At 42.1% G+C, this 12647-nt stretch overlaps 1 protein-coding gene and 1 long non-coding RNA gene across 4 annotated transcripts in view; both read left to right on the top strand.

Annotated features, from left to right (window-relative positions):
* The window catches only part of LOC106506781 (testis-specific gene 13 protein), a 539004-nt gene that overhangs the window by 474357 nt on the left and 52000 nt on the right, over nucleotides 1-12647 (top strand). The gene's annotated exons all lie outside the window — the stretch shown is intronic.
* On the top strand, nucleotides 2672-6262 carry KLF14 (KLF transcription factor 14). 2 transcript variants are annotated; one of them, XM_085004726.1, is made up of 2 exons: nucleotides 2756-4345; nucleotides 4430-6262. In XM_085004726.1, exon 1 carries the CDS (start codon nucleotides 2930-2932, stop codon nucleotides 3908-3910), a length of 981 nt encoding a protein of 326 aa, XP_084860852.1. In that variant the 5' UTR covers nucleotides 2756-2929; the 3' UTR covers nucleotides 3911-4345; nucleotides 4430-6262.

Below are 12647 nucleotides of genomic sequence, written 5' to 3' on the forward strand. Positions count from 1 at the left end.
CATCAGGTATAGAGAGGTGCCTTTAATAGGACACAAATGACACAAACTATAAAGATCAGTGACTAAATACCTACGTTTAAAATTTTCTGTAGTAGAAAAGTTATCAAAAGCAGTTAAAAGAGGAGCCATGGAATGAGACAATATAATGCCTATATGTATGAATTCCTACACATCAAGAGGGGAAAAGATGACAACGTACACAGCCCACTGGAAAAATGAATGAGAACTGTGAAAAAATAAACCACAGACTCAGAACACTTAATATCCAATAAATCCATAAAGAAATACTCAACCTCATTAGCAGTGAGGGAAATTCAAATAAACAATGAGATATTGGGTTTTTAAAAAAAATCAAATTGTCCAAAATAAGAAAAGTCTGAATCTAGAAAGTATTAAAGGTCATGTGAGGAAAACAAGAACTCTCACACACTGCTGACGGGTGTGTAAACTGGAGACCCATTCGGCAGTGTCTAATGAAACTGAAAATCTGCGTGTCACCTAGCAATTCCCAATGCAGGTAGACAGAGAAATTCTCACATGTGTGCGAGGGACACACGTACACATATGTTCATATCGGCATTGCCCTTAATACCAAAATATTGGCAGCAGCTTAAATATTCATCCATAGGGGAAAAAATAAACACAGCACATTCATATGCATGGACCCACAATATAGCCATTAAAATGAATGAACTAGATGTATATTTATCAACATGGAGAGAAAGAATGAAAACGTACCATGAAGGGAAAAAAAACAAGTCACAGAATATGCATAGTCTAACACCACACATGTGCATTTTAAAAATCAAAGCAAGAGTCTGTATCTGTGCAGGTTCACATGTAGTAGAAGCATAAAGCCTAGATTGGAAATTCATGATAGTGTTTGCCTTTGGAGAAAAGGGTGGAAAATGGTTTGGGGGAGGAGTACAAAGGGACTTCAGTTTTATCAGAAATGTTCAGTAATTCAATTTTTTAAAAATTCACCTGAAGCAGATATGGCAAAATGCTGACATTTACCAGTCACATGAGACAGGTACATGGGTGCCTGTAATATTCTCTCTGCATTTTAAGATAGCTTTAGACTTTTTTCTAAATAATAATATTAAAAGAAAAACAGCTAGTTAAGAATTCTATCTCATAGAATTTTAATATGTGTAGATTGAGAGTTAATTGTCTAAAATTTTGAGGCAAGCAGCTTTATAATAATTATCTGGTTTAGAATGGAATCTCCATAAAAATAACAAAGCTGACAAGGTCATAAAACTACTGAAATGAATAAAGTAGATTCTAGAAGTATCAACATGAATAGTTCTCAAAATCATATTGAGGGGAAAAAGTAAGTTGCAAAATGATATGTACACTAAATGTATCATTTATCAAGAAAATTTAAAATATATAAGCATGCAAATATTGGTAATTAGGTAATAAAGTATCATGACAGTGCTAGAAGAATACACACTTTATGATACTGATTACCTAGGCAAGGCGGGAGAAAGGTGAATGAAACTGGGGAGAGAAACTAGGTGACAGTCAACTCTCTCTGGAATCTTTGATACAAATAAAAAACCTGAAGCAAATATGACAAATATTTCACATTTGATTATTCTAGGAATTAATGTATGTTACTCTGGAGGTACATGCATTTTTAATTTTCAAAAGAAAAAGTACTAAAGAATTACAAACTGCACATAATTCAATAATATATAAGTAAAGCTTGTATACATCAAAAACCATACTGTGACCGTTTTTAGAAATTATCCTGTTTGCTTTTTTGTGTGTTTTTATTTTAATTTTTTAAAAATCAAAGGAGGAAAAAAATGAAAGCAGTGAAGAAATGTAAACATATATATACACAGATATCTGATTATATAAAAAGAAAAACCTCCACAATCACAAACACCGTAAGAGCAATCTATATAATTTGCTGCGTTTCCTTATTTTTAATTTTTGTCAACAGAAAAATAAAAGATGTTGCCTAATTGGAAACGTGACTTTCTATTATTAAAATTGTGGGAGTCCATTTTAATGTGTTTATCTCGCTGCTAGTCTATAATTTATATTTCAGCGTGGAAATTTGTTTGTATGCATGTGACAGGTTAATGCAGTTTAAACATGCATTTTTCTTTCGTTGCTTGAATAGTTAAATCGTTACTCAAAGGATTTTAAGTTTCAATTTCAACCATGAGAGGATTCTTTGCTTTTTCAAGGTTAAAAATGTTTCTGGTTCAAAATGCTATTAATTAATGGCTACGTAGTGGCTCTACTTAGGGAATTGGTACCGACCCTGGGTTAACAGTGGAACTGTAAATGAGAAAACTTTCTTTGATGAAGACACGGGGATATTTTAAATTTGATCTGAGAGCGGCAGACAGAAGTGAAATGTAATTCCAGCCCGCTTAACCAGCAATCGTAATTATGAATCGAAAGACATGTCATGTATAAGCATTTTTTTTTCCTTAAAAAAAAAAGTTTCTCGGACTCCGCCGGACACCCAGCTGGCGGAGGACCAGCGGGCGAGGGGGGGCGAAGCCGGCAGGCTGCCCAGAAGTTACGATCGGGGAGTTTTCTCTTTATTAAAATTACCTGGCTCACCAGCAGAGGCAAGAACGCGAAGACAAGATAATTTCTTAGGCTGTTAAAAATGACTTAGCCCGGTGGACCGCGCGTTCCGAGGGGGTGTCCTGCGGGCCGGGGCGGGTCCCGCCGCCCCCGCGGGCTCCGGTGCGTCAGGGGCGCGTCAGGCGGGGCGGGCTCCGCGCGGGCGGCGGCAGCGGCGGCGGCAGCGGGTGGCGGGTGGCGGGTGGCTGGCGGCGCGCACCGGGCCTCCTGCTTCTCGCTCCGAGGCTGCGGGACGGACGCTCCCGAGAACTCTCTCGCCCGCGGCCGGCCGCGCTCGGACGGCGCGCGCCGGCGGCCCGGCGGTGCCAGCATGTCGGCTGCCGTGGCGTGCCTGGACTACTTCGCCGCTGAGTGCTTGGTGTCCATGTCCGCGGGTGCCGTGGTTCACCGCCGCCCGCCGGACCCCGAGGGCGCGGGCGGAGCGGCAAGCTCGGAGGTGGGTGCGGCGCCGCCGGAGTCCGCTCTGCCGGGACCGGGGCCACCGGGGCCCGCGTCGGTCCCCCCGTTCCCCCAGGTCCCCGCCCCCAGCCCCGGCGCGGGCGGCGCCGCGCCCCACCTGCTGGCTGCAAGCGTCTTGGCTGACTTGCGCGGCGGCTCTGGGGAGGGCTTCGGGGAGTACTCGGGGGAAGCTCTGCGTGCCTCGTCCAGCTCCTCCGACCCGACCCCGTGCTCCGGCACGCCCCGGTGCTCCCAGCCGACCCTGGCCTCCAGCGCGGCGGAGGTATCCGGACCCGCGCGCTCTCCCGGCGCGCTCGTGGTCCCAGGCGCGCCAGCGGTCCCCGGAGCGCCTGCCCACCCTGGCGGGGTCCCTGGCGTGGCCCCTGGAGCCGGCCCCACCCCCGCCACGGGTTCAGTACCTCGTCGGAGGCCAGTCACACCTGCTGCCAAGCGCCACCGCTGCCCCTTCCCGGGCTGCAACAAAGCCTATTACAAGTCATCGCATCTGAAGTCCCACCAGCGCACCCACACGGGTGAGCGCCCTTTCTCCTGCGACTGGCTCGACTGCGACAAGAAGTTCACGCGCTCCGACGAGCTGGCCCGCCACTACAGGACGCACACGGGCGAAAAGCGCTTCTCCTGCCCCCTCTGCCCCAAGCAGTTCTCCCGGAGCGACCACCTGACCAAGCACGCCCGTCGCCACCCAGCCTATCATCCCGACATGATTGAGTACCGGGGGCGCCGTCGCACTCCCCGCGTCGACTCGCAACCCGCCAACCTGGTGGACAGCTCCGGCTCCGTCCCCGGGCAGGTGCCCAGCTTCACTACCTGCTTGCCTGACAGTCATTGCTGATAGCCGTCCCCTCAAGGACGATCCCCCAGGCCGTTGTCCTTGCTTTCTCTCAACCCATCCCTCTTTCCCAGAGTGATTAGACCAAGGCACAGACTGGCTTCTCCGCTGTGAAAGTGGGTCCAGGCAGGCACGTTGGACCCTGGGGAGGGACTGAGGGCCCGAAAATAACAGGAATTCTTACAACACGTATATCATCCAAAAGGGGGGGTTGCCTCAAGACAACCCTCAGGAACTTGTAAGAAGGGATGAACTCTGGTACTCTCTAGAGTCCTGAAGATTCTCCCTTCCATGGGAACCAGAGATGTGAAACTGGAATTCTCAGGTGCCTGAGGAGCTCCCAGTCTCAAAGGACTCTGGTGTTTTACCCACCCACCAGGGCGGACCTTGGAGAGGGTGTCAGGGGTGGCAGTCTTGGAAGTATCCAGGACTGGAATGGTGAGAGGCCTTTGGAAACAGAAATGATTTCTATTTCTGTAAATGGCAATGTTTACTAATGTATTTTTAGTATCTTTTAAACAGGGATCCCAAGTTGATAGGAGATTGATGTCGTCCACTCCCCGATTGCCCCAGCTACCTCTTCCAGGAGAGGCCATGTAAGCGTCTATGTGGATGTATGGCTGGGAGATGCTTTTGGTGTCTGGGGAGTGATGCGAGTCTGTTTGCAGGTCCTATTGCAAGGGTTGGAACCTTGCAGCTGCGTCGTAGCTTTTCTTCTCATTTGGAGTCCTACTTGGAGGGGTAACTTCCTGGCCCACTCACAAGATTGGTTTAAAATTTTGGAAACAATCATAAAAGCACGAGAAATAAAAGGGTGGTCCAGGCTAGTTCCCACCTCACCAAGAGGGCAAACCCAAGTGACTGTGGGTGAGATAGGTCCAAACCAAGACCTCTCAGAACCATTGTTAATGTTCAGGGAAATAGGGGCTTTTGGTCCCAGCTGCCCACTCCCAAGTAACCTCAGGTGTGGTAGATTCTGTTCATTTCTTAGTGGCTAGCTAGGGGGTAATTTCCCTTGGGGTCTGTGCATTTTTGTTTCTGCAACAGGTGAGTTGGTGGTTTGGGAAGGGGAAGGTGGGAGTGGCTTCTTCCAAAGAGCTGGCTTCTCTCAATTTGGGGAAGGGACAGCAAGGCGAAAGTTATTGTCAAGTAGAAGGACCCTTCTCCCCTGATCTTGGATTTCCTCCAAGTTACACCCTCAGGATCCCTCTCCCTCAATGCAGGAATTGAGCATTACCAGTATTTATTTTTTTTCCTCTATGTATCTCTGCTGCTATGAATGAAATTGTCAGCCACTCTGCTTATGTATGTGTGAATTGTTTAGATGTGACCCGTTCATTAGAGATGGGACTGAAAGTTATTTTCTTCTCTGGTAAGGTCCCCTTTGGCCCCCTCCTGAATATCTTATAATGGTCCATCGATCACTCTTGTGGAGAATGCCATAATATCAAAAGATAATACAGGCATTTAGTTAAACAAACAGCTCCCCCCCCCCCTTTTTTTTTTTCAGATGAAGACACCGAGGGCTAGATAAGTTCAGAGTCATATGCTGAGTTGCTGGCAAAAGCCATGACTAGAACTTAGTTATTTGGCCTTCGAAGTGACTCCTTCCCTCAGGCTTGTTTACCCCATCTGGGCCCTCAGTCAAAAGACACCTCTCTCCCTTACTGCCACTAGGATCCCCTCCTTCCCTATTTCCTGTCACTTCTATGTTCCTTCAAATGTCCAGTCCCCACTGAACTCTTTGCCTGTTGTGTTTAACCCCAAAGCCCTTCTCTTAGCAGGTTGAGTGCATTCTCTCCATCCTCACGATATGGGCTTAAAGTGAGAAGGCCTCTTTAGCATCTTGGGAGAGACTTTTATCTTTTATTAATTTTCAATGTCTGTTTCTAGTCCTGGGCACTCCAGCTTCCTTGAGAGAGTGAGTGATACGAACACTGGGACTCTGCTAAGTGCTCCTACATTAAGTGAAGGAAGGGTATTTAGGAAGGACCCAAAGGGTATGAAGAGGTTCAGTGTTTCCTAAAGAAGACTAAGCAGGGTAGGTGGAGTTCTCCTTGAGTTACATGTGGGAAGAGGAGGCCCCCAATTGCAGAGGTGGGTTTTGGTAGTGGAAAGAGTCCTACCTTTGCTTGGTTTGTCTCCTCATCTGGGACTTGATAGGACGGGCACTCTAGGGCCCCCTTGAGAATTATGATTTCCCCTTGGTCCCCTTTAGTAGGAGAACTGCCATTAAGTAGGTGGACCAATGAAGCTAAGAGGAGAGAAACTCCCCCTGACCATTCTGGAATTGGGCTCAAGAAAGCTTGACTTTTCCAATCACCTCTGATAAATAACTTTTGATTTAAAATCTCCCAAGTAGTGTCCTTATTTGAGTTCTTGTACCTTGGGGACTTTTGTCTGGGGGTGGCCTTTGACAATCTAAATGCAGCACACCTTTCAATGACTTCTCCAGGGATTTGGGGTGGTGAAAAAGGAGGCAGACAATGGAGGCAATATTTGTAGGCTGGTCTTTCTTTGTCTGTGTACAGTTACCTTTTTCACTCCAGCAGCCAGACAGCTCTTGACAACCAGTTATTAGTCAAATGCCTTGAAAGGGGCTTCCTAATTTTATTAACACTTCTTCTGCTTCATTTTTTTTTTTTTTTTAGATCAGAAGGAGCTCAACAAATGAGTGTGTCTGGGGTTTAGTTGGGGTCAATCTGAACCTCTGGGACCTTGCCCCACTCCCACCTTCCTGAGTTCTGATGTAGCAATGACCTAGTAACAGAATCTATTAATAGAGCTCTTCCTGAAGTCTGCATTGGAAGGTGGGAATGAATTCCAGGTCAGACCTTGGGGATGAGGGAATTGGATCCCCTGCCCCTACTGGGTGGGGGAGAGGGGCTGAAGAGTACAGGCCTTGCCCCACCTATAGGGACAAGAATCTGTCATTGTCCCTATTTCCCTATTCTCCTCCGAGTAGGGAACTGTATTGGAACACCACTCTTGACTCCTCTCTCTACCTCTAGTTTTCTCATTTGTCTCCAAAGGAAGATTGTGTAGTCTGATACAGACATACAGAAGAAGGTTATTGTCTATACACACACACACACACACACACACTCACTCACTCATTCTAAGCTATCTTCTCTCTTTTGGAACCTCTTTGCCTGCAATGTATATCAACTCTACTCAGATACAGCTTTCATATGGTAAGCACACCGGCTGAGTCCCAGGCCTGCCTTCCAGAGGCAGGTCTGAAGAGCACCTCTGTGTCTCCACTTTTGGAGCATCCATGCCACCTTGCAGCTCCCCCAGGTAAGTGTTTCCTTTGTATATTCTTTGGGTGAGTAATCCCAACAGGAGGAATTGGTAGAGGTGGAAAAGGCAACAGAGGGATAGTATGAGAAAGTCCAATTTTGTCCATACATACAGCAAAATACTGATCGTTTGATCCTCATTGGTCTGATTTCGGTATTTATTATCTAGTCAATTGAGAACTTAGAAAGGAAAGGAGTATGATTAAGTTTCTCCCTTAGGCTCCAACACATGTAAATATGCATTGGCTATTAAGTCTTGAGAAGTAGGCACTACACTGGAATTAGGGGACCAAATTAAGATGTGTGGAGATGGAGCATCTAGTGTACCAGGGCACAGGCTTCAGTGCTTTCATGATCTCAGGCATTTCAGTTCTTTGGCCTTTCCAGGTTCTAGCAGCTTGTGGTAGCTAGTGTCCATAGGCAAATCACTGTTTTTTTAAGAGGTACTGCATGTAGGGCTTTGCAAAAGTAGGCTTCACCGGTCACTGTGGCTGATCTTGATTCGTATAGGTATAGTTGAGACAGGCTTGCTGCAGAAGGGAAAGGCACTACTGAAAGGAAAAATTTGTGCTGCTTTTTATTCTCAACCCAAATTGCAGATGAAGACTTTAAGGAATTTGATGGCATAAGTTGCATGTGTACTTCAAACAAATTTAGGAGAGTCTACTCTTAAATTCCTCTGGAGATTAGCAGCTGTCATTATATTAGTTTCACCCAATTTGGGTTTATCTTGATATGAATTACATCTTTTTATAGGGCCTAGGAAGAGATGTATGGGAGGGGTCAAGTTCTTTAATTCACCTGGGTATCCAGAGCCACTTTCTATTTATGTCCCAAGTTGGTTCCTGATGTGTTGACTCTATAAGCCCTGGCAGGAGAATTTCAAGGACTCAAGTTATGCATTCAGTTACAGAGGAATCGTGGATTTTAATCATAAATGTAAAAAGAGAAATACAAAGGTTTGTTATATGGGGCTTTGAGATAGAGAGAAGCAATGCTATTCCAATTCCAAAGGTTAGGAAGAATGTTAAAGAGGGTTGCACCTGAATTCTTTTCTCCCTAGGAAGCAGGTCTACTCAGGAAATCCAGTAGGAACTATATTTGTTTCAAATATATGTTTAGATCTTGAAATCAAAATGTCATCAGTGGGAGGGTGAAAAATGAGTAAAGGAAGACAGGCCAATTGAACTGGAGGAAGAGAAGGAAGTTGTGTTTTTAAAGGACACAAAAAGTTAACAATACAAATGGGAAAATGAGAAAGACCAGGAACCAAATGATGGGACTATAGAAAAGGGTGGTAGTTTAATCATTACAAATTAAAGGAGGTAATTGAAACCCAAAGAGATATAATCGAAGAATGAAAGCAAACTCTCAGAAAGAAAATAGAAATGCCCACTGCCACCAGGGATCTCAGATCCAGGGAAATATTGAGAGGTACTACCTAAATCTGCAAAAAAAAAAAAAGAGAGAGAAATCACCCCATCAACATAAGATAGATATATTAGAATGTTACAGAAAATGTAGATATTTCCAACATTTTTAGCTTAATCTCAGTAATATTACCTTTGTAAATGAGAGCAAAACATGGCTTGGAGAATGTACAGAGTTAGGCCTCTACGGGAAAGCATTGGGTAAATAAGACTCATGAACTATATAAAAGTAATTAATCAAATTAATAGAAATTAGGAAGACAACAGCACGATTTGTTCCAAAATAATATTTGTTAAAACTCAACACCGATTTGTGATTTAATTTTAAAAACCTTAGCAAACTAGTATCAAAAATAATTCTAAAGACCTTAGCAAACTTGTATCAAAAATAATTCTTAAATGATAAAGAGCCTCCACGAAAAGCCTACAGAAAAAAAAAAAAAAAAAAAGCCCTACAGTAAACATTGAACTTTGAAAGATTGCAGGAATTCCTGTTGACCATGTGGTAAGATAGAAAGAAAATCTCAACAAACTCCAGATAAGCAGTCACGTAAAATTATAATGAAAATCTAATCCTAAATCCACATATTGGGAAATGTAAAAGCAAGCCTCTACATAACTCAGATAAAAGTGGCAATTATGAAAATTTAGAACTGAATGAAAACCAAAAGCACAACATAGCAGAACTTCTGTGATGCAAGCAAATAGCACTGGGGAGAAAGTAGAGTCATAGCCTTAAATTTTTTTATTAAAGAAAAACATTTTGAAAGTGAATGAACCAAGCTTTCAGCTCCAGAAGAGAAGGAAAATAAACCTAAAGAAAGTAGAAAGAGACATTACCATGGATAATAGAAGACATTGTCCCCAAGAGAGTGAAAATTGGTTCTTGAGGTCTGAAAAAAATGAAAAAAAAAATGTTACATATTACAATGGTGTGGCTCTTCAAAAGATGGTATCACATAAACAGAGATATACTCTATGTGTGGTTTAAGATTTGGAGGGAAGGGAGAGGAAAGTTGTGATTAAGGCAGGGGAAAAAGTCTAAAAAGTCTCCTGAAGAAAGGTTGAAAAATACTGCCATAAGTAAAAGCAGAAATTAGTGAAACAGAAGAAGAAAATGAATAGAGTTGTCCAAAACATTTTTAAGAGCCCAATAAAAATAGATTTCTTTGGCAAATATGATTAAGAAAAAGGAGAGAAGGCACAAAAGATTATCAGAAATAAAAAAGAAGATAAAATTATAATGCATGAGCTCATTTTTTAAATTAGAGAATAATACTAACAACTTTATACCAATAGAGTTGAAAAATATGTGGATAATTTTACAGTAAAATTCAAAAATTTCAAAATGGTAAGAATATGTAGAAAATATGAAACTGGAATAGTATTTTTTTAAAAATCTATCACCAAAAAAGGCACTAGGTCTAAACAGTTATATAGGCAAGTTCTCTAAACTTTCAAAAAACAGATAACTTCTATATTTTCTAAATTGTTTTAAATCATACAAAGAGAAAATTATCTAATTTACTTCATGTTGTATAGTTAAGCTAACCTTAATACCAAAACAAGGCAAGTAAAAGATAAGAACAAAAATACCACTTTTTTGTTTATAAAGATGGATGCAAAAATCCCAAGTAAAATATTAGAAATTATATTTCAGCAGCAAATGAAAATAATAATGCATCATGATCATGTTAAATTTATTTCATAAATGCAAGATTAATTCAACAATAGAGCTCTATTGATATAATTCACTACATTAGTTGAAGACTTTCCTATATGCCAGCAATCATCAATCAGAAAAAATAGATTCCACATGCAGTAGCAATGAATAACATAAAGAATCTTTATAGACAAGACTATAAAACTTTTACTGAATAATGTAAAAGAAAATATGACTAAGTGGAGCTAAATAATGTTCTCGTAGATGATAAAACTCAATTCTATAAAGATGTCAGTCTTTTTTCAAATTTATATATTTAATTCAATTCTAATAAAAACTCCAAAAATATTTTTCATGAAACTTTTTTTTTTTTTTTTTGTCTTTTTGTCTTTTCTAGGGCTGCACCCAAGGCATGTGGAGATTCCCAGGCTAGGGGTCTAATCAAAGCTGTAGCCACTGGCCTATGCCACAGCCACAGCAATGCCAGATCCGAGCCTCGTCTGTGACCTACACCACAGCTCATGGCTATGCCAAATCCTTAACCCACTAAGCAAGGGCAGGGATCGAACCCGCAACCTCATGGTTCCTAGTTGGATTTGTTAACCACTGAGCTATGATGGGAACTCCTCATGAAACCTTTTCAAGGAATTATTACAGAAGATCATGTGGAGGTAGGGGGAGCGGTACAGAGGGAGAGTTGATTTGCTAGATATCAAAATATTACAAAGTATGACAGTAAAACAGTGTGGTATAGTGCAGGAATAGACAAATAGGTATGTGGATTGAAAAAAGAACTTAGAAGTGTGAATACAGAGGTTGGCACGTAAGAGATAATGGCACTTCACGTGAATATGGAAAAGACGGACTAGTCAATAAATTTCTCTTCATGAGAAAATGAAACAAACTAAAATATATTGCATTCTATCCCAAATCTTTCAGAAAAGTCAATCCCAGATGGTAAAGACCTAAACATTTCTAAGCTATCAAAGGTATTAGTCAAAAAAAAAAAAAATAGGAAAATATCCTTGGATAAAGAAGACTTTTTGTTTAGGACACAAAAATTTTAAAAACAAAAATTTTTAAAGGAGTTCCCACTATGGCACAGTGGGTTAGGAATCTGACTGTAGCAGCTCAGTTGCTGCAGAGCCACAGGTTCAATCCCCCGCCCAGCACAGTGGTTGAAAGGATCCAGTGTTGCTGCAGTTGCAGCATAGGTCATAACTGCAGCTTGGATTCAGTCCCTGGCCTAGGAACTTCCATATGCCTTGGGTGTGGATATAATTTTTTTAAAAAAAGAAAGGAAAGACAGATTTGACTGCATCAAAACTCTAAAATATTTTACATCTGAAAACCTAAGCAGAATTAAATATCAAGCTATACTCTGAAAAAAAAAAAAAAAACAAAAAACAAAAAACAGGCACAGGATTAATATCCAGAATACACAAGGAACCAAAAATTTAAGATAAGGACAAAAAAAAAAAGTGGTCAAAGGATAGTAACAGGCAGTTTAAAGGAAAAAATGAGAATTAAGAGATGGTCAGTGAATCTTTAGCCTTATATATATATAATACTTTTACTCTTTTTTTTTTATATTTATAGTTTTATTTATTTATTTATTTATTTATTTATTTTTTATTTTCCCACTGTACAGCAAGGGGGTCAGGTCATCCTTAGATGTATACATTGCAGTTACAGTTTTTTCCCCCACCCTTTCTTCTGTCTTTTGTCTTTTTTTTTGTTGTTGTTGTTGTTGTTGTTGTTGCTATTTCTTGGGCCGCTCCCACGGCATATGGAGGTTCCCAGGATAGGAGTTGAATCGGAGCTGTAGCCTCCCGCCTACGCCAGAGCCACAGCAACGCGGGATCCTAGCCGCGTCTGCGACCTACACCACAGCTCACGGCAATGCCGGATCGTTAACCCACTGAGCAAGGGGCAGGGACGGAACCCGCAACCTCATGGTTCCTAGTCGGATTCGTTAACCACTGCGCCACGACGGGAACTCCATCCCCCACCCTTTCTTCTGTTGCGACATGAGTATCTAGACATAGTTCTCAATGCTATTCAGCAGGATCTCCTTATAAATCTATTCTAGGTTGTGTCTGATAAGCCCAAGCTCCGGATCCCTCCCACTCCCTCCCCCTCCCATCAGGCAACCACAAGTCTTTTCTCCAAGTCCATGATTTTCTTTTCTGAGGAGATGTTCATTTGTGCTGGATATTAGATTCCAGTTATAAGTGATATCATATGGTATTTGTCTTTGTCTTTCTGGCTCATTTCACTCAGTATGAGAGTCTCTAGTTCCATCCATGTTGCTGCAAATGGCATTATGTCATCCTTTTTATGGC

This window comes from Sus scrofa, chromosome 18 (genome assembly GCF_054392235.1).
Source record: "Sus scrofa isolate SSC_HxYL_T2T_F1_AM1 chromosome 18, Sscrofa_HxYL_maternal_Yorkshire_Landrace_v2.0, whole genome shotgun sequence".
NCBI classification, from domain to species: Eukaryota; Metazoa; Chordata; class Mammalia; order Artiodactyla; family Suidae; genus Sus; species Sus scrofa.

Bases quoted from the DNA above. Each gene is read 5' to 3' on its own strand.
- KLF14 (XM_085004726.1), top strand. From the start codon at position 2,930: ATGTCGGCTGCCGTGGCGTGCCTGGACTACTTCGCCGCTGAGTGCTTG.